Raw genomic sequence first — 26,486 nt, forward strand, 5'->3', positions numbered from 1 at the left:
CACACTTGTTTTTGGACATAAGTGATGGCTCAGACTTTCCCATCAGGAACTCCTTAGAGGAGTAAAAAACGCTTGGTAAAATTAATGTACCAGCAAGACCACATCAGGCACATCACCCCCACTCATGGTTGCCCTAGGGAATTTGAAAACACACACAGGCACAGTGCAGGGATGGGCAACCAAAGGGCCAGAGCTTGGTTTGTCAGTCCCCCAGGAGCATTCCTAGAAATGCCTGCTGGGAGGCAGAGGAGCTCCTCATCTAAAAGACAATGCTGGCACCTGGACAAACGTCTGTGAATAATGCAGTCGGGAAACACTGTGAGAGAGGGGCAGACAATCTGAACCTCTTCTCAGTTAGAGCCTGCACTGTTGTGAAAGCACTGAGTATGTCTGTGGGGTGAGCAGATGAGCGAGGCTAGGACAAGGCAGTGTTTTTTCAATAGAGGCAGCTGATATGTCTAGAAAAACAGCAAGCAAGTTTTTTCACCAAGGCTGAAATCTGGTTCTATACAGCTGTGGCCATCTCCAAGCACGCCCCATTCACATCACTGTCCTTTGAGCTCCTCCACTGCAGCCACTGCCTGTGTGCAGTGCAGCAATCCAGCTCTGCCACTTGCATTCTTTATTGCGGTGCCTGCGTCGCTCTGCAGTGGTGCTTCAGCTGTGTGCCAGGCACAGCTCTGCCTACCATACTGCATGGAAAACAAAGCCCTCCCGTAGCCTTCCTTCAGGCTGAAGAGCATCACAGGACAACTCTAATTCTGCTTGTTTCTGGCAGAAATGTGTATGTCTCAAGTAGCTCGTAGCTAATTTCTGTACAGAGGAGAAAAAATGTTCAAGTTTTCCAATACTTAATATGAATTTTGTGTGTATATAAGCATCATACAAACCTATATACTGAATGAAAAAAAAAAATGTGGGCATGACTAGCCGTGATTTAATCCTACAAAATGACGCCATGATTAAATCATTGAATTATTAGCCATAGTTAAATCGTGCTACATGCTGCAGTGTAGTAATGCCTGTGGGGCCAGCCAAAGCTCACCTCCACCCATGGTCTGTCCCCAGCCCCAGCCTGACACTGCACACCATGGCAGGGGGCCGAAGGGCTGCCCCAGCCTTACAGCAAACTGACATCCCCCGCCACCCTTATGAAAGTAAACAGGTTTTACTCCTAATTCTAAAAGTGCAAATGTTCTTCTGAGGCAGCGTTATTTCATTTTAAGTGCCTGCCTGCGGTGGCTTTTTCGAAAGGCCCTTTCCTGCCTGGGAGCGTTTGTTCAGTGGGAGAACAGTGACATCTACTGGGTACATCCCTAGGACCAGGACTGAGTGCTTGGGGTGCTCAGTACCCCCGTATATACCATTGCCCTGAATGCATCATTTAATTCTTCTGAGCCAGCTTTCCCATATTATTGGTAACACAAAGGCCATTGTAATTTAAGAGTATTGGCTCATGCTGGTTTTTATGCAGTTTTTTAAAAGAAAGCTACTCACGCCTTGGGACCTGGGAGAAGAGGCCGATCCCCACCTCACACAGCCACCTTTCAGGTCATTGTAGAGAGTGATGAGGTCTCCCCTGAGCCTCCTCTTCTCCAGACTGAACAATCCCAGCTCCCTCAGCCGCTCCTCATAAGACTTGTGCTCCAGACACATGACAGCTTCATTGCTCTTCTTTGGACACACTCCAGGGACTCCATGTCTTGTAGGCCTAAAACTGAACACAACACTTGAGGTGCAGCCACACCAGGATCCACGTTTTTGTCCCTGTGTTGCTGTAAGGGCCTGTCCCTGCTGCCCCAGCAAATGCCATCCACAATAAACACAGTGCTGAAAGAGCAGGCCTTAACAAGTGCAGAGCTCAGCAAGTAATGTATATACTCTCTGCATAATGTAAGAATGCCTTGTAAAACCTGGAGTGTGAAGCTGAAGCTGCTCGCTGTGTTGTAAATCATGAGAGCAGATGAGGAAGCAACCTGTGCCACATCTGCAGTCACCACAGCTCCTACAACACCCCCAGCGCAGAAGGGTAAAATGCTGCACATTTGGAACATGGCATGTAATAGGGAGTAAACATTTCTTCACTGCTCTGTCATAGCGGACAACCTTTGCATTCCTAAGCATCTCAGCTCTGCCTGTGTGTGCTACTCTGAGCAGCACTGCCTCCTAAAATACAAGAATTTCATCCTTCTCACAAGGTGAGGTTGGACAGTCTAGCTAATGAGGCTCACACAGACCTACTCCCACTGCAACAACTGTTATCAACTGTGTTAACCCTGTCTGGACGGTCTGGGTAAGGGGAAATAAGGTAGGTAATGGCAACATAGACAGTCAAGCACAGCCCTTGTACTAACCAGTCCATTTTCTTCCTCTCCTCTGTTCTGTAGCCTCCTTTCATGAAGGGCAGCCTGGCTAGGTGGGCTTTCTACTCTTCCTCAGAGTGAGCTGGCTGCTCAAGAACAAGTTCCTCTGTTACTGACATCTAAGCTTCTCTTTTCCTCCTTAAACTATGGGGCCAACGTGCACAGAAGGTACTGAAGGAGTGGCAAAGATTTCTATTTTCTTTTTGAACTAATTTCAGAAGAAATGGGAGACACAGGAGCTGTACTTGTATCAGTATCTCAGATGTGACAGCCTTTTTACAGTGGGAAAGGGAAGGGAAGGGAAGGGAAGGGAAGGGAAGGGAAGGGAAGGGAAGGGAAGGGAAGGGAAGGGAAGGGAAGGGAAGGGAAGGGAAGGGAAGGGAAGGGAAGGGAAGGGAAGGGAAGGGAAGGGAAGGGAAGGGAAGGGAAGGGAAGGGAAGGGGACTCTAAGAGCAATTATTTTTTTGAAACTACCAATAGCTTCTGTTTTCCTTAAACCACAAGGATTGAATGGTTTCAACAAAGAAGCATAAGCATCGTGTTTCTGCATCGTGTTTCTGCTGCCTCCAAGCAATTCAACTGGTGGAAAAATCTTCAGTGCTAATGAGCAGATGGTTCATAGGTGGGGAAACACTCCTGTTGCAACAGCCTATATGCTTTTCAGCAGCCTTCATATCTGTGATGCAGAGTGACAAGGAACTATGTGGCAAAAAGACTCACAAGCTAAAGGCAAAAGCATATGTATAAGTGTGAGTCGTGGCTATCCATACATAATGAACCAATCCTCTCTCTTCCTCCACTGCCACTCAAGTGTCCAAGCACAGTCATTTATAACGTGTGGGTGAGTTCTCATGGCTCTCAAATGCTGCAGATATCTCCTATTCTGGTGAATTATATCCACCTATGATTAACACTTATCTTTAACACAGGTGATACAAGAATGAGAAAGACATGTCGAGTGTAATTCAAATTACGCTTTTACACTCAAGTAATGAAACATAAACTAATCATAACTAGGAACACATGTGGAAAGAGCCTGTCTGATATTAGTAGTAAGTGATCTTCATCTTTCCTTTTTAACATAAAACTGTGTCAAGCAACTAATGACAGAAATTCAGTTCCCTGCACGTGGTCTGAATAATCAAACTTCTTAACTAATGTATTCAACATATTTTTAAAATATATTTTTATCCTTATTTAGACAATCCTGAAAAGAATAAACTACTAGAAAATTCAGTGATGTTATCACTCGTAATTGATTCTGGAGCCATGCTTTGCTGAACTCCCCTTCTTCAAATGCTGAATGAAGTGAACCATGAAATAGTTCATGGGTTTAGCTCCATTAAGGGTGGCCGAGGAGCATGACTAATAAATGTACAAATTGCTATCTCCTTCTGTGCTAAGATGATGCCTTATACCAGGTATGGAAGTGTCATGGTTTAATAATTTTGTAATTTTGCTATCAGTATTCCACATCATAACATCACATAAAGCATGAATAATTTTACTGAATGTGCAACTTACAGAAGACGACTACATCTCCCAGAGAACATCACAGTCAGAGTTGGGTCATGGGACCTGGACACTATATTATCTCTCTCACAGGCTGGACTGCCTGAACTGACAGTAAAAGGAAAACATAACATGACAGGGGTGGAGAGGAAAGGCAGTGCTAGTAGGGCGTCCCCCACATCAAGGTGCGCTCATCCTTCCCCAGCCGCCACAGCAGATTTCCTTTTGAATTATACTTCTTTCCATGTGTCCTCTACACATGCATGGCCAGTGCATGATATAGAGCCCAGATGGAAAACTTGCTTACAGAAAGCCTAGTTAAGGTATACAGAAAAAGTCTTTCCTCAACATTAATCCACTCTATCTTAAGTCCTGTACCTAATTGGACATTCATCAAATATCTCTGAGGCTCTACTTATATATACAAGAAATTATTGGCTGCACTCCCCCAACATCAAATTCCCTTGTGGTACACATTGGACATTCCCATTTTTGTCCATCACCCACCAAGTGCACCCAGGTCCCTGGGCAAAAACCGAGAGGCCTACTGTGAAACTCTAGGTGAAACGGTGAAGGCTCCCACACACTCCCCTGAACGCCAAAACTCGAAAGACATCAGTCTAGCCTGCCAGAGAGATAATATAGTGTCCAGGTCCCATGACCCATCTCTGACCGTGACGTTCTCTGGTATATGTAGTCTCCTTCAGTAAGTTGCACATTCAGTAAAATTATTCATGCTTTATATGATGTTATGATGTGGAATACTGATAGCAAAATTATTAGACCATGACAAGAAGAGAGAATATGAGTGGGATCACAACAGCAAGGAAACAGCAACTGCTCTACCAATGTTTTGTTCTTTTAAACAGTAATTATGTCATAGTGACAAGAACATCTCAGGAGTCAGTGTAGCCTTTTTAAGCCTGAATTCCCTTTTCCATTTTCAAATCTAGTCATTCAGTGTGGCACTAACTGGACAGTGCCAGTATGTATGAAATGAGAACTGTCTTTGCCATCAGGTAAGATAAGATGAACATGGATATTGCACTGAAGACTCAGAAAACTGTTGTAGAAAGGCTTACTCCCTCTCTTACCTATTTGTAGCAGTGAATCACCTAGTTAAGTCTAAAGATAACCATTTCTGATTTATTTTGCAAGCTCCTAGAATAGTTTATACTCAAGTGGTGGCATGCAACATGTTCTGCAAATTGTTTGTTTCTAATTAAAATGAGAAAGTTCCACCAGGACTATGAAACCATTAATCCTGGAAAAAAAAATGTTCCCCTGAAACTTTGGTTCATTGAATAAAGATGGCTCTGTTGCATTCCCAAACTTTGTTTCCTCAACACTCAAAGTAATAAAAATAATAATATATAGTAATTTTTTAATTTATTTAAATTGTCATATTATGTGGGAAGGAAATGTGTTCTTTTAGGGGAAAAAAAAGGGTTTTCACATTTTTTTCACACCTCCAATTAAGGAAACTGGAATTAAAAAATTGTTGCATTCAAGCAGGAAGGACCCACTGTGAGCTCTTATAAATTCTGCCCGTGTCTGCAGCTGCAATTAGGAGTTCAGCCATGCCACTTCGAACATCCCATAAAGCAACACTTAAATACTTAACGTCCATTGGTCCTGGGGAGGAAACTTAAAATACATTCTTGCTGTGGCCTTGTTCACTGCCCAGATACTTCCCAATGAACATCCAACCTTCCATTCACCATTGCAACTGCTCTTAGCCTTCTCTAGAGTGAACCATTCAAACAGCCAGCTACTGCCTGTATAGCTCCCCATAGAGGTGCATGTTGCATTGAAGGCAGCACTACAGAGGGGAATGCAGTTGGAATTTGAGTAACCTGGTAGTTTAATCAGTGAAAAAACAGATTGACCTCGAAGGTCCAGGGAGGTAAGGGAAGAAGTGAAGAAAGTTCTTCAGATATCTTGAAACAACGATCATAAATTGCCAGAATGAAGTGCTGCAGTGTTGCTCTTGATGTAAAGTCTGGCAGGCTGTTGCCATATCAACACAGAGCAGGAGACTTGGAGGGAACAGCTTGAGCCATAAGCACAGAAGAAAGGCACTGGCAGTTTTTTTAATTATTTGTTTCAAGTAAATGTACTGCTTGCAAGAAGCATCATGAATGACTGCTCCAGAAGTTGTATGTGTCTTTCTTTCCCATTAGCCACTATTACAAACAGTTGGACCCATGTAACCCAATCCAGCCCACAGTAGTACACCAAAACTCACCCAAACTGTAGCCACATACTGTGATGAATCTTAAAACTAAAAACAGAATAAAAATCTGAGAGGAAGGGTGGTCCCTGCCATTCTTTCGTGCTGCAATACACGGGAATAAAACAGCCAAAACAGCATTTTCCAGGAGCTATTATATTCATCCCAAGCTTCTCAGAAGGCAAAACACTGTTCCTCGTGTTATCCTGAAGAAATCCCTGAGAAGCTGAGGTAGGAATTAGTCTCCATGTCCACTGAGATCTTGGTCTTTTTTTCATTCAGTTAGAGGGACTTTCTAATGTCTTAGAGATGTTTTCCTGTAGGGTAGTATGGTTAGGTCACGGTTGGACTCAGTGACATTAAGGTCTTTTCCAACCTGAGTGATTCTATGATTCTGTCTCATGTATGACATCAGCCATCAACAGAAATTATTTTTCAAGTAGTGCAGCATTTACTCCTCCCATTATAATCCTGTTATAATTAACAGTGAATCACTGGTCCACAAATGGGTAGGCACAGGAAGGAGAGGAGTTTAAATATTCCCAGCATCCGATGACTTTAAATTCTTTGAGTCATGCTACCTCATGACTTAACAGAGGAACAAAACTAGAATGTGCATGGGACGTCTGCTTCACCTGACATACTTTTAAAGTACTTAATATTAGTTTAACGTAGCACTTCAGGCAGTGAGTGAGAAAAGTTGTTATATAAATAGTGCTTAAAGGTTTTGTCTGGTATCAAGAATTAACTCCAGAAATAACACCAAAGCTACCTGCTAAAGGCAGTCAAGTTTCCATCGTCTAGCTCATGGTTAAGAGAGAGCCAAGCATTTCCAATTACTACCAGTGCCTCGGGGGTCAACTGAACTCTGAGATAAATTTTTTACTCAAGGGAAATGTTTTTACAGTGAAGAAAATAGAGCTCCTCCAACAAGAAGTGGTTACTTAATTATACCACAGCACTTTGGCCAATTCATCTTTAATAAACAAAGTATGTGTGTGTAATTACATCATTTGGAATATGAGCTACGTGTGCAGCACAAAAATATTGCTCCCAACTGCTTAATTAAAATACAACTCAGCTCATATGTATGTGGTTTTACTTGCCAGTGCATGGACACACTTCCTGTAAATTCCAACAAATAAGCACAGAAGATAGAACCAGACTTTCCCAAGTATTTCACAGAGCAAAAATACCATCCAACCTGTATGTTCATCAGCTGAAATATATGAATATAAGTGCAGTAGCATCTCTCCAGTGCTTACTGAAATCTCTTTTTTTCTGAATCCAGTGAGCTCCACAGTCAGTCATTGACACAATTCTATCAATAACCACATTACTACAGCAGGGATATTAATAATTCAGTGCCTAACTGTATAAAGCAGAACAAATATCTTTAAGCTATTACAGAACATGTCATTGTGTTACTGAAGTTTTTCATTTACCAGCACAGACAGGCTGACGTGAAGTTCAGTGAGTTACCAGGGCTTACCTAGAGCAAGGGTTCCTAACCAGGGATGTGGGCTTCAGAGTTGAGGAACACACATATTTTAACAGAAACAGCTCAGTGACCCATCTGGCAAATCCAGCAGAGTGGAGGCTCCACAGCGACTCAGTGGTTTCAGGGATGTGGCTATGAAAACTGAGTCACTTCTCTGCTGGAGCACAAGGACCTGCCAGTGTACATGTCAGAAGACTTTGAAGTCTAAAGGGTTTTCCTTTTCTATCCAATCACCAAATGTCAGACTGATGGACAAACAGGTATCGTGACTGCTTCTTATTGGGGAGTCATATTAAAAATATTTTGTCAATCTCTGTGAAGTCTAAAAGTCCAAAGAGAGCTCTGGTTTGCCATGCCAAATTTTCAGGCTATCCATCAGCCAGGGCCAGCCATAGCCCAAGGTTTGGAAGAAGAACAGGAATTTCAGAAATGAGGAGGCAGTGAGTTGCCTTGGACATCCAAAAGGAAATACCAACTCAAGACACATTTCCTGATCCTTATCCCCAGAAGTATTTGAAATCCTGACTCTGGCCAGTATTCCCAGCCAAGATACTTCTGCAAGAATTGGGCTTATAATCCAGATCAGCTCTTTCCCATGAAAAAATATGAGGGGAAAAAAAAAAAAAAAAAAAGGAATTTCTCATTCCTGATTAGAGAATAGACAAGTGACCTTTCTTCCAAACAATTCAGTTTTGAATCTCTCTTTTATTGATACACCACCTAACAGAAAGAGTGAAATCTGTGGTGGAAAAAAGGCTGGGAACTGTCTTGCATGGACCATAGGTTAGCAGTGCAAGCCAAAAGCATGGGCAGAGTCACTTCCATTTACTCTTCCCCTTGACTCCTTCCACCTACTGGGATACTGAGGTGGGGAGGATGAAGCTGATGTGGATGTGAGCTTGGCTGTAGCTGTATGGACCACTGCATTCACCTGGGGATGAATCCACGGTCTGCTCCAAAAATACTTGGCTTTCCTCTGTACTGATGCAGGTTTTTGGCTTCCAGAGCTAAGTCTATAACCACATATGGGGCAGAGCACTCCATGGGTTGACAAACTCAAGACTGCAGGAGCTAGAGAATCTCTTTGCTGTGCTCTGCCTGTTACTGGGGGTGTGCTGAAACTGTCCAGGGGGACACAGTAGCTGATAAGAGGTCTGAGCATTGGCTGACCTGTGAATGTGGGCCCTGAGTATTTCCATTTGAGCAAGAGCTGCGCAGCACAGCTGGCATTTTGACAGGGCTGTGAGCAGGGATGGATTTTGCCATGGAAGTGCCGGAGGACAGCTGTTTTAATCCTGTCACTACTCAGCTGTGGGGCTGCCGAGCATTTCCTACAGCATGATCTGACTAGAGGTCAGGATCCACCAAGATGAATATAACTGGTTCCTTGGCTCTTCTGAACCACAGCTTAATGAAAGAAATTGGAATAAATTGGAAAGGGTTGGCCATGTGCCCAGATCACTGGGGGAGGAGTAGCATGCATCAGTGCAGAGCCTGCAGGCTCTTGAAGCAACGGGTGGTGTTACATCGCCCCTGATTTACCGCTGTCAGGCTCTGTAGGTGTCTGACTCTACAGCTCCATCTCTTGGCAAACACGAGGTAACGAACAGGCTGCGAGACTCGAAGTTCGTGTGCTATAAATACATCGCAGCACAAAACACTCCTTATATCCTTAGCAATAACCGAGGGACATAGCTCCCACCTAAAATAGAACAGGGAATTCTCTCATGTACGTTCTTCAGCGTTTGTTGTGTTATCGGCTGTTGCCCTGGAAACAGAATCCTGAAGTCAGAAACTGGAAGCTTATAGAGAAGAAACTGGGCTTTCTGTTTTTGTTTTTGTTTTTTTCAAATGTTTTAAAAATTCATCATATGTAATATATATTTTTAAAATATTTATATATATATATAATGCTGCACTGTGGCCTTTTGCAGCCTGTATGATGAGCTGATTGGTGTCTACTTCTGAGTGAACTGTGGTGATCCTAGTTGATGAAGTATGTATGCCATAAGTACAGACTAGTCAAGCCACAGACTTTCAGATACAGTAATGCCTTGATCTGACCTGGATTTAAAGTGTTTAAAAGATGGAGAACAATAATGTTAAAAGTTCAGTTTATTCCTTTCCACTCCCAGAGCTGGAATACAAACGCAAATACAAATCAGATTCAAAGAGTCAAGTGACAAAAGATTTTGGCTGAGAGAGTCTGGAAACAAATGAAGAAATAGGAGAGCAGAAATGGCAGAAGGCAAAACGTTTGGGTAAACTGGGAGGGGAGCTTGGACAAGGTACTAACAAAACAAGATGCTGTTCAAGCCTAAAATGTGCATTCTGAGAGGAAGAACATGAATTAGGTCTCCTGGCTTCTAAACGTAACTGTGAAGAGTCCAAAAACACCTGGGTGTCACTGAAGGCATTTTGGTGAAGATGTCTTGCAGTGTTAAAAACAGGAATAGTAAGGAAGGAAGAACGGAACAGAGTAATGATACTCAAAATACTTTCTGTTATCCCAACTTAGTGCATTGGATACAGTTCTGGGCACCCTGAAAAGGGTAACACATGTGAAATGAGTTCAGAAACGTCACTGAAAATAATTAGGGGTATGAAAAGCTTCTGGATGAATAATAAAACCGGACCTGCTCACTTCAGAGAAGAGCACAGATAACAGTGTTCAGTGTAACAAATGGCACCAAAGAAAGCCAGCTCCATGCTTCCCCACCTTCACACCTGTAATCCACACCCATTGCACTGCTTTCACTGGTGGTTTCCCAGTGTTGTCTGCTGTAATTGAAACACATTAGAAGAAAAGATGTAGTCTTTTTTTCTGATTGGATTAACTAAAGCTGAATCTTTTCTTGTTGCTGTTCTTCTGTTTGCTTGTTTTAGTTTTTTGTTGTTTGTTTAAGACATGAAATGGGAAAATATCAGTTCCAGCAGATGCTACAAACTCCATTTCTTTCATCAATCTCTATGTTAAAATTTTCAGGCTTACAGTCTTACTCTTGGGGATTACATGAAAAAGCATCTCGAAGGAATGCTTTGCTACCCTTAGAGACATAAGGAATGACGCCAAGCAGGAATCCCCCTCTATCTGCCGGTTGCTTAGGGATTCAAGGTGGGACAAGATTCTAACTTAGGAACAAAGGTCTGTGGTCAAAAAGAGACTGTATTAATCATACACAAGTTTTCAGTTTTTCAGAAATGTTCCATCTTCTTCCACATTTCAGTATCTTTTAGAGAAACTCTTTCTCTTTCCAGTTCTGCTCTGACTTGAATTTAAAGAACCGATACTTCTTTATGTTTAAGAATGGCAGTTCCTTTCCAGTCGTTTTTCCCTTCCCAGGGTCAGTTCTGACCTCCAGTTCTTATTTTTGTGCTGTTTTAACTTTGCTTCTCACACTCCATCCTTCATGCAGCATCACCTCCAGCAAGCAGAGTTCATCACATGGTCACCCAGCATGAAAAGCTAAGCATAAAACAAGCTTTTATACAATTCATTTCTTTACAGTACTGCTTTCCATAGCTCCAGGTGAAGAGATTAACTTGATCTTTCTGCCTATGTGTTTTGTGTCTCTTTTTGCTTGGTAACTTGGAATTCCGCTGTATATGAGATGTACATTTTCAAGCAGTTTTCCTTACCCTTACTGACCTGTAACTCATTATCTGATACAAGGTCTTTCAGTCTTTCTTCTATAAAGGACAGGCCACTGCTTTAAAGGCTATATGCTCTCTCCAAGGTCTTTCCCATTTCTGCATAAAAGATGTCCCTCTGCCAGGGGGACAGGGAAGCAGAGCAGACCAGCAGGGGGAAACAGCCAAGCACAAGGTACTGATAGGTATGGATTTCTGCACCATACAAGAAGTGTTAACTTACTGAAACACTCCCACACAGATCACACACTCCAGTTCTTAGCACACTTGCAACTTCTCAAACTGATCAGAGACAGGAACAGAGATTTGAAAGAAAGAAGCTGTAACTTCAAAAGACTCTGTGCAGCTTACAGCCTATGCAACTTCTTGAATGGAAGATAAAAGTCATGGGAAGAGAGAGGAAAAGCTCATCTATGTAATCACTTGTAGCTCCAGCCTCTGCTGATTCTGGTGGGATGCATGATAAAATTAAAAACTGAGTCAAAAACTGAGTCTTTTCCAAACCAAGATTGGAAAAGACCTAAAAGATCATCCAGTCCAACCATTCACCTATTACCAATAGTTCCCATTAAACCATGACCCTCAACACAACATCCAATCGTTCCTTGAACAGCCCCAGGGTCAGTGACTCCACCACCTTCCTGGACAGTCCATTCCAATGCCTGACCACCCTTCCTGAGAAGTAATATCTCCTAATGTCCAGCCTGAATCTCCCCTGATGCAGCTTGAAACTATTCCCTCTAGTCCTATCACTAACGACACAAGAGAAGAGGCCGACCCCCAGCTCACTACCACCTCCCTTCAGGAAGTTATAGAGAGCTATAAGGTCTCTCCTGAGCCTCCTCCAGGCTGAACATTCCCAGCTCCTTCAGCCTCTTATAGCCCGTGCTCAAAATGTGTAAATAAATGCCACTCTCTAATGAGGGAACAGTGTAACTTCAAGACTAAGTCTTCAGTGCAACCCTCTCATCCAAAGAAAGGGAAAGGGAATTTGTTTCACCAAGCCTAATTACTTTCCCTTTTTGAAACAGAAAAACAGATCAGGTAAGCTATGATGCACGCCTGTGATTTAGATAAACTAAAAAGTACTTTTGATAACCAGCAGGAAAATATGAGAGGGAAAATTGTACCAATTAGAGCAGAATGTGAGTTGTCCACGCAAAGGCAGAATTCTTTTTTTCCAGGATAATCTTCAGAAACATTGAAATTCAGCATTTTAGACCAGCAGCAACACTGACAAGCGTAATAATAAAATACCATATTTCAAATAGGCAACAGAAAAGCTAAATCTTTTCCTTTTTACTTGCTGCCTTTGTAGCTCATATCCATTAAAATTCACAGCAATTTCCATGAGACCATAACTTCATTGCATGTTTGAAAGTCAACAACCAACAGATTCTGTGACAGCATTTTAGGCTCAAGAAAAAGCCTGACAGGAGTGAAGAATAAGTTTGTATTTTGACATTGTTAGCAGCCATCACTTCCACTTCTGAATTAGAATTTGCACACGTGCCCACAGATATATGTCCTTATATATTCTTCATAAGGGCTTTCTTATTCATTAATAATAATAATAATAATAATAATAATAATAATAATAATAATAATAATAGTTTTTAAAAGGCTCACAGATACCCTTATTCCTGATTATTTTGCCTAGGAAACTGAGTGTAAGGAGGTTTACATTCCCTTTCCGGTGGGTCTGAGGAAACATGGACTCAAATGCACCAACTCATCTGGTAGGACAGGCCAGTCCCACAGCTGAGATCTAGCTGGTGACCATCAGCAAACAGGAGAAAGGAAATGACAAGGTGACTGAGAGCAGTGTGGAATGGGGCCACCAGCTCCCCCATGTTGTATGTTTGGCTGCAGAGAAGGCCAGAAGATGCCAGCAGCAGGAAATCTGCCCCGATGTGTTAAGCAATACCCTACTGACAGGAACTGCATCAGCTTTCTGTACACAGCTAAATCACATATTAAAAGCTCTTAAAGCTCTCTTTTTTCTTTTTCTTAATGTTTTTGTTTGACCACTGTTTAGACTCAGACTGCCCCATGTGTTTTATGTTGTCAGTTCATTTGCTGGGAAGGAGAAAACCTTTGGGCAAGGTCTTTGTTTCTGTAAGTTTAACACAGCTGTACTACTCACACAGATGAAGTTTCCAAACATAAGGTACAGAGAAGTGTGGCAGTAAGTACAGATTACAGTTTCCTTGCCATATAGATGGTGCCTTTCCTCTTAACATCACACCCTTTATGGCTGGGTGCACTATATTCAGATTCTGCACCAGTTCGCCATTTCTTCAGGCCTCCCTGGGCAACCTCAAAACCACTTGCTGTGACCACCTTTGCTCACACACATTGCTTCAAATAATTTTGTTGATTCTGCTTTGCCTGGTGGAGGCCAGCAGGTGCATGTTGGTGTCTCTGAGGGGTCCAGAAGTAGCCACAAGGCTGGAGCATCTCTCCTATGAAGAAAGGTTAAGGCAGCTGCACTTGTTCAGTGTGGAGAAAACTCCAGGGAGATCTCATTGTGGCCTTCCAGTACTTAAAAGGTGCTTATATTCAAGAAGGAAACTGACTTTTTACACGGTCTGAAAGTGATAGGGCAAGAAAGAACTGTTCCAAACTAAAAGAGGGAAGATATAGATTAGATATCAAGAGGAAATTCTTTACTCAAAGGGTAGTGAAGCGCTGGTACAGCTGCCCAGAGAAGCTGTGGTGGGGGTTGGGTCAGCTGTGAGGTCCCTTCCAACCCAAACACTGGGTGTGATTCTATGATTAGTAGGAACAAAATGGAGGATGGAGGATGTAAAGGTGAGGACGCTGGAGAGACCACAAGAAGAAAAGCATGGAGGGCGAGCAAAAAGGGAAAATTGGGACCAGCTGAGTAGTGAGAGTATAAAAGAGCAAAGCAGGGACTGGTACGCAGCACTGCAGCAGGAGGAACAGTGCTGCATAAATAAAGCACTGTACAAGAAGCAGAGAAGCCTGTGGAGAAGTGGGAATGCAGAGAAAGGCAAGGGCAGGGGGTGACAAAGCAGCATGCAAAGAAAAAGCAAAAAGATAAAGCAAACATTTCTGTGTTCGGGAGCTTACAGGCACCACAACTTTCCCTGCTTTCTGTTCTATCAAGAAATGCCCCTGAAAAATGTCCAGCAAAATGTCAAAACCTCCTGCACCCCAGATGGGCCAGCTGCTCTCTGTCACATCCCACGCTGCAGAGCCAGCTCCAGTCTGAGGAGAGCTCCAGCTGTCCTGGCTGACAGCATCCTCAGGTATGGGCAGTGTGGTTAGTCCAAGCATTTTCCTGCTGTTGAGAAACTCCCAATCTGGGTGCCATTTGCCACAGCACGTAGCAGCATACAACTCTTATTGAAATAAAAATCCCACTTCCGACACAGTCAGAATTCCCAGACTCATCAAATGGACAATCCAATATTGTTGAAGTTGGATCTTCCCTCAAAGCATAAGTAAAATTACTTCATTTTTTACCTGAAACCCTCTGTTGTTTATCGCTGAAAAGCAGTGATGCTACTCATTCCTATCTTTGAGATGTTATGAAAAGACAACGTGAAGCACTCAGTTGCCATAGTAATTAGTTTCACAGGAAAAGCTCTACAACGAAACAAAGATGCTGACTTCAGAAAAGGGTTTAAATCCTGCAAAAATTGTTTGTTAGCCTTAAGACCTGCACAAAACACTGAAGAGAAAAAGCCATACACGGGCCCTCTCTGTCCCAGACAGTGCACTGAGGCAGAAATCTGATACTGATAAAAGCAGACTCCTCAGCTCACATACGCACCTTCTTTTCTATATCTTCTGGAAGTTTTTTAAGCAACTTGGCAAGCAGGAGAAGGTATTTATTAGTTAAAGGGTTTTGTGTCAAACTCAATTTGATGTGCTCTGTATGCATAATTTAGTCTCTCGCCTGGATACCTGAGGAAATCATCCCTTTGTAAGACTTTTTTTTCCATTAGAATTACACCTCATAAATACATCTAAAACACCTTTTTTTCTTATTTAAAAAATATGTAGGATGAAAACCTTAAATTTCTATTCTAGCCTTTGTCCACCATCTTTTCATTTTTCTTTCTTTTTTCTTTCTTTTTTTTTTTCCTGCTTTGGAAGATGTTCATTTTAACAGCTGTTTGTTTCACTCTACCTCCAGCAAAAATGAAATGCCCCATCAGCAGAGGACATGACAGGGCTCGTTATAATTTGAAACAGCAGCGTGCTTGAACGCTTAAGAGCATTTAGCTTTGTGCTTCCCATCTTACCAGCAGCACACCTAGGTGAGCAGCCATTGGGCAGAGGCATAATCCCTGTCATGTTTAATCACGACATTGAAAGATTTAAAGATTAACATTAAAGGCCATTCAATTTGGGCCCTGCAGACTTACATGGTGGAGCTGGGGAAAGCCACTTGCTTTATCTGGTCAAAACTTATTTTAAACCTTTGAGAACAGAAACCAGGGGAGCTGAGAAAGCATCTACTTCCTTGCAATCCCTTCACCATGGCTCAGACATCAGCCCTGATGGCCCCAGTGTCCTGCAAGTCTCACGTATGAGATGCTACTTGCATCATTTACTTAAGCAGCTGTCATAAGAGGTTAGCTCAGATTCACTTCTGTTCTGCTTGACACCAACAGGAGATGTACCAGGTCAAAGCTGAATGCCTCAGAGTAGCAGTCCCTGCTGCATGTACAGCTCTGCAGCAAGGATGACCCAGCCACCCACAGTTCAGAAAGCAGGAGGGGCTGGTTTACATTCCCTGAAGAATTTTCCCCTGAAACATCATCTCTCCTGCTTGAATCCCACATTGTTTCAGGATCTAATGGCTAGCAGCAACAGCCGGGGATGCTCCTGCCTGTCCATTTGGCTGAGGAGTTAGAAGCCTCTCAAGCTGAGAGCTTTACTACAGCCCCCTAAGTGTGGTTACCGTGTGCTTAACCTAGCACTCAGAGAGTCAAGGGCATTATGTGGCTGCACCGTGCTAGTTAACTTTGTTGTTCAGTTTGTAACTGCTAAATGTAGATGTATACAGAGATGGTATGTAGGTGCAATAAATAACGTAATAAAACTAATCAGCATATTCATTTTAACCATATTCTGGCAATATAAATGGAAACTGAAATTCTGACTGGGCTTGGCATCTTTCATATTGAGTGGGCACAAAACACAACATTACAAGAAGATCGTAAGGAAACTCTATTGAAGTTATCTGATCTCTTTTACTTCATTCTTGAATTCATATATGAAAAATCAGATATCAGAACTCAAGTCACAAGGAAGTTGAAAGAGAGTTTAGGTCTACAGTAGGGATTCCTCACATTACAGTCCTTGCAAAGAACTGTACAAAGGTCTGCGTCTGCAAAAGCTTCCCAGTGACCTTCTCAGTGAGCAACAGGAGGTTCAAAGTCTCTCAGGTTACTTACTCAAGTGGGTAGAAATTAGAACTGCATAGCAATGCATATGTTACATTTCCAATTGCTTTAGTTACAGATAAAATGTATTTTTCCCACAGACAACCCTACAGTAATCATCACTCTTTCCAGCTATCAAAACCTGCCACACATTTCCAGGGAGAAACTCTATTTCAATAATCAACTTCTGTCAACACCTGTGGAGTAAAGACATTCCTTCCTGATGCTTTCCCTTTTATCTGTTCTGCTTTGGCTGAGAATGTTTTCACAGCCACAGAGCTAACAATATCACACACCTTTCCAAGCATCAAGTCTTCCTCAGAAGGTAAAGAACAAAAAAAGATTACAAAGAAATATAAAAAAGCATCACACCACACAGTGATGCTCCCTGCAGTAGAATCTGTATCACATAAGGGTCTCATCAGAAAGCAATTCCTTATGAATACCCATTCCATTTTACGATGCCTCTATAGAAATGATTATGTCGACAATGAGCGGAGTAATACCAACCCCAACTTTTTTTTTTTTATTTTTTTTTTTGTGCAATTCAAATTAAGCCACTGCTGTTTTATTACCAATTCCTCATCGGGGTAATAATAATTGCCTTTTTCATAGCTGTATCACAGAATCACAATCCACCCAGATTGGAAGGGACCTCAAGGATCATGAAGTTTGAACCCCCCTCCCTGGCAGGGCCACCAAACATACACATTTACTAGATCAGGTTGCCCAGGGCCCTATCCAACCTCACCTTGTACCATAACCCAGTACAGGTAGGTTTTACCCCAAAACAACCTCTTCAGATGTTGGCCTTTTACTCTTGAGAGAGTAGAAACAAAGATGCAAACACAAAGGAATGGTCGAGAGGTGTCACCGTGTGAGTTGGCCTCTTCCATACTACCACCCCATAAACTCGTGGCATGCAAACACTGCGTGCCTACCGCATCTGTACTAGCACAGCATTTCTTTTGCTGATGAAAGTTCAATATGAAAGACAGTGCCATTGTTCCCTTATTACTCCTTACCCAAATATTTGCATATGGTACAAAAGAACCAAGGCGTTAATCTCCAGAGATCATATTCAGCCCTGAGTGTTCAAATAAATTTGGATCTCAGCTGCATTCAGTTCATGATTTTACAGATTTGGCATCACTAAAGTGATTATTTTCTTTCTAAAAAAAAAAAATAATAATAATCTAGGCCCAATATCTAGTGTTTCAAATAGTTATGTCTTAATTACTAATTAAGTGTATGGTGCACTTCCGATACTCTGCATGAAGGTAGTATTTCCAGCATTACAGTGTTAGAAGTTAGGCTACAGCTTCGATTGCAGCTTAAAAATGATTACAAGTACATACCATATTACACATGTCTTAGCTGAGGATCCCACATGCTTATAACTGAGGAGCCTAGAGTCCTGGCAGAAAAACCAAAACCCTGGCTAGGGCAGGGAGGTTGGAACTAGATGATCTTTAAGGTTGCTTCCAAGCTAAGCCATTCTATAATTCTATGAATAACAAACAAGCATCAAGTCTGGCTCATACAGTAAGAACAAGAGACTGAAAAGCAGTAGGTTACGCAGTGCTGGCCACTGCTGCAGAATCTACATCATATAGTAGTCATACACGAAGAAGTTACACCTTGTGAGCATTCATCCAGATTTACAATGCCTTTATTTCTGTAATTGCATAAATTTGATTAATTTGGAAGCATACAATGCCATTTATTTTCAGTATTCTCCTTAGAATGGTGAGGAAACCAGTTCTCAAATCAGATGTTACTGGTCAAAAAGCTCTTACGTGCTGCTTCCTTTAGCAAAAGCAATGTCACGGCAACCTTCAAGGACTACTAAATAATTCTACAGCACACTACCATGCGTGCCCTGTGATTTTTATTTTATTTTTTAACATTTTTTTCCCATAATTGCAAGGCTGTCAGGTAACTTAGAGGCTTAGAAGGGAAAAACTGAAAAGAAATCACAGTTAATGTTGATTGCAATTGTTTGAATCCGATTCTTACATGCATGACAACCACGACAGTTCTTCTTCAATGTCTCTAAACTGTACGGTGGCCGTTTTTTAAGTACCTGCAATAAATTATTGCTGCAGGTTAGTAAGGAAACTAGTTCACCGAAGCTCATCCCCTCTGTGCAAACCAAATCATTTGATCACAGCTTTGGCCTTCTCCATATAAGTAAAGTAAAATCAAGATTTCACAGTTGACACACATTAAAGACCAGCCTAGAAAATCAGCACGAAAAGCAATATGCTGTTTTGTGTGTGAACAGGCTTTCTGAAATAGGAAAATGAACACTTTGTTTTAAAATATGCTTATTTTTAGTTCAACTGAGCTCTGCATCCAGTCATCACATCTGGAAGAGAAAAGCAATGGGAACAAGGAACACTGAGGCACATTGGTACAATTCCAAAGTATATTTCCACCCCAAATCCAGGCCTTTCAGCACTTACTTGAGCTAAATTCCCAACTATTTCAACAGGATTTTCCTCTGGCATGAAGGATTTTTAACTTCTCTGTGAAAATACCTGCAGTATGGAGCACTGGAACAGGCTTCCCAGGGAGGTGGCGGAGTCGCCTTCTCTGGAGACATTCAAGACCCGCCTGGACGCCTACCTGTGTGACGTGGTGTAGGGAGCCTGCTTTGGCAGGGGGGTTGGACTCGATGATCTCTAGAGGTCCCTTCCAACCCCTACAATTCTGTGATTCATTCCTCCAGCACGTCAAACATTAAGTATTACTTTCTCATACTACCAAGTGTAAAATTACATAAGCAAAACTGTGAAAGCAGAATTACGAATGCAAAGACCCATTGCCTTAAGTCTAGGTTTGGACAGCAGTAGATTGAAATGTATAGACGTTGTTCAGTGCTTTTCTGGACAAAACACCTGCTAAATGCATTTGCTGGGTGTACAATGGCCTGGATGATCTCTTCTGCTCAATGCGCACTGGGGTGCATTTCAGCCCCAGGGTCAGGAGGTGTGACATGGCCACATGCCAGCATCACGTGGGGCTGAGATGGGGATGATATTGTAGTTTCCACAAAACAGCAATGCAAGCGTGTGGGTCAGACACAGGACATGCTCTAGCAGGACACCGAGCGCTTCATGCTCCGGTATCCACCAGTTTTGTACTTCCATGGTGAGACTGGCACTTGGGCTAGGTGTTGTGTGAGACGTGCTAGCTGTAGTTCTTTTAGCCTCCAGGTTTAAAAGCAACTTACCCCCACTTAAAATGATCATTTCATCCTCTTCTCCCCAGCTAGGTTCTGAAAACGGTCAGTGTCTGACACTGCCTGGAAGTGACTCAGGGATCAAAATCCAAAACAAAGGAATTAAATTTTCCCTTCATAGCGTAAACAGGCAATTCACAGCAGAACAAAGCGTGAGAGGCTGCTTAAACTCTCCTTCTTCCCTGCTCCCCCCTGCTTCTGTGCTTTCACTGTCTGCAGCTGCTGAAGAAGAGCTGCAGTTAAGACTTGTATTGCTGCTAAGGAAAGGTGGGGAGCCAGGCTTCACATCCATGTCTCCTGACACCCCAGACAGGCCAAACTGGAGCTATGGACAATACTTTTCCTCATGCTAAACAAGGTTTTGTTTTCAAGCAGACACCTTTTGGGAACACCCTCCTTTCCACATTAAAGCCTCCCCAGATGACAGTATTACTAATGCAGCTGTACCAAAACCACCAGGTGTGGAAAGCTGCATACTCTAGGCTAATTACCCAAGTCTTCAACTTTTCAATTATGTCATAATGACCTTTTAAAAATCATTTATTATTGACTGGAAAAGAAAAAAATACGGATAGCTTGTTGGACTCGATTTCACCTAAGTGCCACTGCAGTGCTATTAACTGAACCATATTTTGTATTCAAGGTTCAAGATGCTTTAATAGGAAAGTAATTATGACATTAAAATGCCAAAGGAAAAAAAAAAGATCATAAATGTAATTTGTCACCCAGTAGTATAACCCAAGGGTAAAGAGACTTGTTGGTGTGACATAAGTTTCTCTTGGAAAAATACAGTGCCTCATCTCAAAAGCAATATAACCTACTGGGCACCTTGTGGGCTCCAGTTTTAGAAAGAAAACATGTGTTTGTGCTGGGATTGCTTGGCAGAATTGTTTTGGTTTGTTTTTTAAGCTGTGACAGGTTGGATAAATGCAGATGCCTGAACCCTTCCAAGCATTATTAAGCACGTCACATTAATTGCACAAAGACATTTTGCTCTGCTCAGCATGTGAGGCTTCTATATATATCTAGGAAAAATAATGTAGGCATGTGGTCAGGAAAACAGCTGTGTCAATCAGGGCTCTCGCTTATGACTGAAACAAGAGTTAACCCAAACCTGCAGAGCTGTGTGATGTAAGACGGTTTCAGCTGCGTGCTGCAGGAGACACCAAGATGTTCCCATGAAATCTCTGAGTAAATACAGAAGTATTGCATCTGAGCATCTTTCACAACCACAGCAACGACTCATGACTTCTTCCTGAAACCATACACCCTCCCAGGAACCAAGGCTGGGCCATGAATGTAGAGAAGCGTGTGAGCACAGCAGCGAGCAAAAAGGCAGGAAAAAATGGGTCGGGAATACCTGCAGTGCTGTCATCTTCACAGCACAGGGAAAAAAAGGAAAGAAGATAGAATGGCACAAAGGAGCGTTTCAAGCTCATCTGCGGAGGTGACCGAAGAGAATATTTAGGAGACCTGCAGTGAAGTTCAAGCTCTGCACCTTGTGAGAAGAGTTGTGTCCATAATCTCTCCCTGTAAGGATAATGAGCAAGGTGTACCCAAAGCTAGCAGAAAGACAGCCAACTCAAAGACTCAAGGACAAAGAGGTGAGCATTTGCTGCTTTTCCTTCCACTCAATTCCTTCCAAGGACCTGCAGTGAAATGCAGAGGAAACCTTCCTCCACTCACAGAGGAACCAACACACCGACAGCAGCAGCCAAGAACAGCCAGAGATGGAACAGAGGTCAAGGTAGCAGGAACTTCTACACCACAGCTTAACCCAGAGACCTGTCTGTGTGAGGAAGGGGCAGAACAAGTATATGTTTCAGGACTCAGAAGCATGCACTGCCTTTCAAAAATGCCTACATTTCTGAAAGGCAAACCTTCTTCAGGCTGAAATGAAGCAGAGGTCAACAGCTCACATCCTAGAATGAAGCACTAAAAGCCACGCTTGCTATTTTGTTCACCAAGCATTCACCACCTACTCTGGCTCCAGTGGGAATTTAGGGTAACTGGAAGCACACCTGACAAAAGGGAGCATTGAGCTGAGGCAAGGAATCAAACTTTTCTCTGTATTGTTTGCATTTAACTCCTGTGGTTTTTCAGGCTAATGTTTCAATGTCTCATGAATGAAGTATCCTGGTGGAGTTTAAATATCCTCCTTGCTATTCCTTCATAACAAGGCAATAAAGTCTAAGGCTGGTTTCGGATATTAAAAATAACAGACAAAGAAACATATTATATAAAAGCATGTGTGATATGGTGAAAACAGGTCTCCAAAGGACTCTGGAAAGTGAAGCGCCTGTTTCCTTATTTCCCTTCACTCTACCTAAATCCTTACCACAGGTCTCAGCACAAGGAGGGTCACGTTTACTACATGAACAAAAGATTGAGCAGCCAAGATTCTATGCGGATTCTAAGATTTTGGGTGGCACGGTACTAACTGCTCTAAGCCTGATAGATCCTGACCTTAATACACAAAGGCAAGAAGGAAAGATTAAGAACAACGTCCACTCTGGAAGCAGCCTTCTTTTCCCCTGGGAGGTCTAGAGCATATTGCTCACCAGCCAGGGCCTGGCTATGCTGCCTCCACCATGTTCTCTTGGCTTCCTCTCCTCCTCCAGCAAAGGTAACACTGCATCCATCCAACCAACTTCCATTCCCCTATAGATAGTCTTAAAAGCTTAAGTCTCCCTGACCACATCACAAATGGAACTGAGTGCTATCCCAGTCTCCACATTTCCTCAAGGGAAAAAAGACAGGGAGCAGCTGGGGTAACAGGCCACTCTTTCTTATCCCAGTAACAACTCGTATTTCCATCACAATCACTCAGTCACCACAGGGATTTTTCACTCCCTTACCAAAACTGGGCTCTTAACTCAGTATTTCATTATATTACTGATTATTTTTTTTCCTGCCCCTTATCTTTTAACTGCAAAGGGAGACATAAAGTCTCCAGCTATCAGCAGGCTGAAGCACTTGGCTCGGCTCCCAAGGGCTCCTAACACTTCAGCGTACTCTTTCCATCAAAAGAGGATTAACTAAGGTAGGCTGTTCACAAAAAGATGCCTCTCATCTAAAGGGCTACACTTACAAGGCTTCGAGATCTCATTTTCCCACTGATAATTCCCTGAAATCAACACACACACACAAAAAAGGAGCATTATTGGGTTCTTTGCATTGGAGTTTCCACACGAAGACTGTGATACTGTGTGATACTGTGATACTGTGAAATGAGAACAGCATATATGCAGTGTTCTTTATATGCTAAGATGCCTATTAGCTGCAATCGTAGGGCTTCATGATCCAGCACTGGGTAATTGAAGCACCTCACCGCAGCCCATTCTGTGATTCTCCCTTTTTAGTTTAAAGGGGATATATGGTCCTATATCAGGCCATTATACGTTTCCCTCTGGCTACTGTCAGCTGCCCCCACTTCTAGCCGTACCCACACGCTGTCCATATACAAATATACACACACTGACCCCACACGCCCGCACCTCCCCGACAGGCAGCACGGCCGAGCCGCGCATGCGCAAACCCGATTGCGCGCCCTCCGACAAGCGGGAGACCCCGCCTCGCTCCCGCCTCCCTGATTTTTGCCCTCTTCCAAGATGGCGCCCCCCTCCCTCACGCACGCACCGCTCTAGCCCCCTTCCGCCGGTAGTGAAGCAGCCAGCAGGGGGAAGCCTCCCGCCAACTCTATGGTACGGCACGGCGCGCGGCGTGGCGCGGCCTCCTCATCCTTCCGGCCGCTCTGCATGCCGGGACGCGGTGAGTCCTCCTCCTCTCCTCCCCCAGCCTGTGTCCAGTCCTCCGAGCCTGCGCCGCGCTGACACCGCGCTGTCCCAAGATGGCGGCGCGGGGCTGAGTGCGAGCGAGGCCGCGAGAGGAGGCGCCCCGCGGGCCCGGCCCGCCCCCCCGCCTCTGCGCGCCGCCCCGCCAGGCCGTTCGCTTCTCCCTTCCCCTCCCGCCAGGCCGCGGGCCCCTCTTCTCCGCCCCGACGGCTCCTCCGGTAGCGGTGGTGCGGCGGTGCCTCCTCCTCCTCCACTGCGGCCCGGCCCCGAGCGCGGCGCGGCCCCCGCATGAGCCCGGGCGGCGGTAGCAGCAGGAGCAGCAGGAGCAGGCCGCGGCGCGCAGGTCGGTAGGCGCTGGGCCGGGAGGGGGGTGGCGGCCGGGAGGCGGAGCGGGCCGCTGTGCCGTCGGGAAGAGCCCCGAGGGTGGGTGCGTGGCTTCGGGGCTCCCGGCCCTGCGGGGAGAAGGGGCGACCTTGGGTGAACTCGGCCCTCCCCTGTCTCAGTTCTCCGGCGTGGAGCGAGTGTGGGGCCTGCGTGCTGCGTTCCTCTCTCTCGTGTTCCTCCGATCTGGGGTGGAGTGGGACTTGTGGCTGCTGGCTGCAGGACGTGGGTCTCGGGTGTTGAGTGGCCGCGCTGCCTTCTTTTAAAGGGACTCTGCGGGTCGGTTTGTAGATGGGGTGTCCGAGGTGATGTGGGCCATGCTTTGTTCCTTGGCAGTACAGTAACTCGTGAATGACCGTGTCCCTTAAGCGATGTGAACCCATAACCCATAGTCTCCTCCTGCCTCTCCTCCCCACCCCCCACACACTCTACAGTTATTAAAAATACTTTCTGTGTTGGAATCGAGCTTTTGGGACAAAGTTTGTCTCACACATCGCTTCTGAGATGGTCCCTCTGTATGGAAACTTCACTATCTCAGCAGGATGCTGCATTAACTTGATGTTCTGCGTGAGCCCGCTCGGCAGATTTGTTTCACTGTGCCTCTGCCGCATGTCTGTCAGAAAGTTCTCTAGTGTGAAACTGTACCCGAGTGTAGCTCTGATTGCCCAAGGAACTAAAAGCTGCCTGATTGTATTCTCGGTCTATCTAATACAGCTTTGTTTCCGTGATTTGAAAGGGAGAGGTCTAAAAGTGAAGAGTCCTTAAAGGATTCATACAAGTAGCATCTGTGTGCTGGGGGTGAAGCTGAAGGGTGAGTGTGACAGTACTGATAGGCACCTCCCGTGGGTGGGAGAGGGCTGCGGTGGTGACAGGTACCTCGTGGTAAGAAAGAAAGCTCTTGGAAAGTGGGCTCACCAACTCCTTGCTTTGGGTGCTGTTACACTATTTGCATAGCGTGTCTCTGAGTACTCCGTGTACTTTGATCTTGGAAACAGTTAAAGGGACTTTTTTCTATCTGAGAATACTGTGAAACTCGGTGTTTAATGATTGGGCCGAATTGAAAAGATGAAACGTGCGTTAGCAATAACTTTCAGTAACTTTCCTCACCTACGTTTGCCTTTAGAAACAGATGCGGTCTGCAGTGCTTATGACTGTCTCCATAATAATACCACTGTCAATTCAGACGTAATTCAATTCATGTCAATTCAAACTACATGATCCTTGAGGTCCCTTCCAACCCGGGTCATTCTGTGATTCTGTAATACTGGAATAAAAAGCATCCAACTATTTAGGTTTACGGGACGAAAAATAACTTGAATCAAACTAATTGTAGTGCAGTCTTGCAGATGCTTTCGTCTCTTGTGAATGTCCCATTCCACTCTGTGTTTTCTATGTTTCTTTGTTGTTTTTCAAGCAGTGATTTTCAAATCCTAGATCTTAATCCACGTCCTCCTCAAAACCGATGTGTGATTTGTCATTGTTTTTCACGTAACAAACAATTCAAGTCGCCTTTAATTACTGCTCCTGCTTAAAGGCGTGTGAGTGATGATCTGTGGACGGAAGGTAAAACTCTGTGTGTTAAATATATCCAGGGATATTTAATGCCTGTCAGAGCACCTTCGGACTGTACCTATTCTAACTAACGTGGGAAAATAAAACAGATTCACTTTATTTATTTAGTTAGTTTTTAAGAGGCAACCTGCTATAGAAATCTGAAGTGCCGTCTGCCTCTAGTGTATAAAATCAGGTGCCTTTCACTGTAAGTGTGCGCTGTGTGGATGTGGTGTTTGTTAGTTTCCACATGAATTCATGGGTTCTGTTTAACTAAACGTATGGAGGGGGTGGGAAGGGATACATCCTTGAGTCAAGTTTTAATAGTCATAAACATGTTGAAGCGTGAACATGTTTAAGCGTATAACATCTTGTATAAACAGTAATTAGACTGATACATGATACGACACTTAATGGAACAAATTAAGTGTTTATGTTTTTTTTTTTTCCCAAATATCATCACAACTTTTGCTGTGTAGGGAAGTTTTTTTGTTGGTGGCTTTTTGTTATTGTTGTTTTTCCTTTGCTACTTTCAGTTTCAGTTTACCTCGAGAATGTCCAAAGAGTATTCATATTTTAAAAGCAGGAAATGGCTTTTTCCTCTCCCCCTTCCACCAGTGTATTCATCCACCAGAATGTAAAAATTCTTACAAATGAAATTGAAAGACAGAGGGAAAGAATTCTTTCCCTTTGAAAGGGGAAAGGGGAGATTCAGGCTGAACATTAGGAAGTATTACTTCTCAGAAAGGGTAGTCAGGCATTGGAATGCACTGCCCAGGGAGGTGGTGGGGTCACCGACCATGGGAGTGTTCAAGAAACATTTGGATGTT

General features: G+C 43.6%; 2 protein-coding genes across 15 annotated transcripts in view; one reads left to right on the top strand and one right to left on the bottom strand.

Moving 5' to 3' along the window:
- Window positions 1-8,294: 8,294 nt before the first annotated feature.
- On the bottom strand, window positions 8,295-24,488 carry LOC146762665 (uncharacterized). Its single transcript, XM_085536717.1, has 2 exons — window positions 23,570-24,488; window positions 8,295-18,769 (listed from the first exon to the last, which is right to left on the bottom strand). The coding sequence occupies exon 1, from the start codon at window positions 24,486-24,488 to the stop codon at window positions 23,574-23,576; it is 915 nt and encodes a 304-aa protein (XP_085392843.1). The 3' UTR covers window positions 8,295-18,769; window positions 23,570-23,573.
- The window catches only part of UBE3A (ubiquitin protein ligase E3A), a 43,366-nt gene continuing 40,443 nt past the window's right edge, over window positions 23,564-26,486 (top strand). For 8 of the 14 annotated variants that reach the window (XM_085551614.1, XM_085551585.1, XM_085551632.1 and 5 more), the window contains exon 1: window positions 23,762-24,067. The gene's annotated coding sequence lies outside the window, so the exon portion shown is untranslated. Of the gene's footprint in view, window positions 23,702-23,761; window positions 24,068-26,486 lie in introns of those variants that run through there. The other 6 variants (XM_085551642.1, XM_085551619.1, XM_085551637.1 and 3 more) reach the window with 1 other exon arrangement.

This window comes from Coturnix japonica, chromosome 1, assembly GCF_054131305.1.
Source record: "Coturnix japonica strain WE chromosome 1, WE-NBRP24, whole genome shotgun sequence".
Classification (NCBI taxonomy): Eukaryota; Metazoa; Chordata; class Aves; order Galliformes; family Phasianidae; genus Coturnix; species Coturnix japonica.

Bases quoted from the DNA above. Each gene is read 5' to 3' on its own strand.
- LOC146762665 (XM_085536717.1), bottom strand. From the start codon at position 24,488: ATGGGTTCACATCGCTTAAGGGACACGGTCATTCACGAGTTACTGTAC.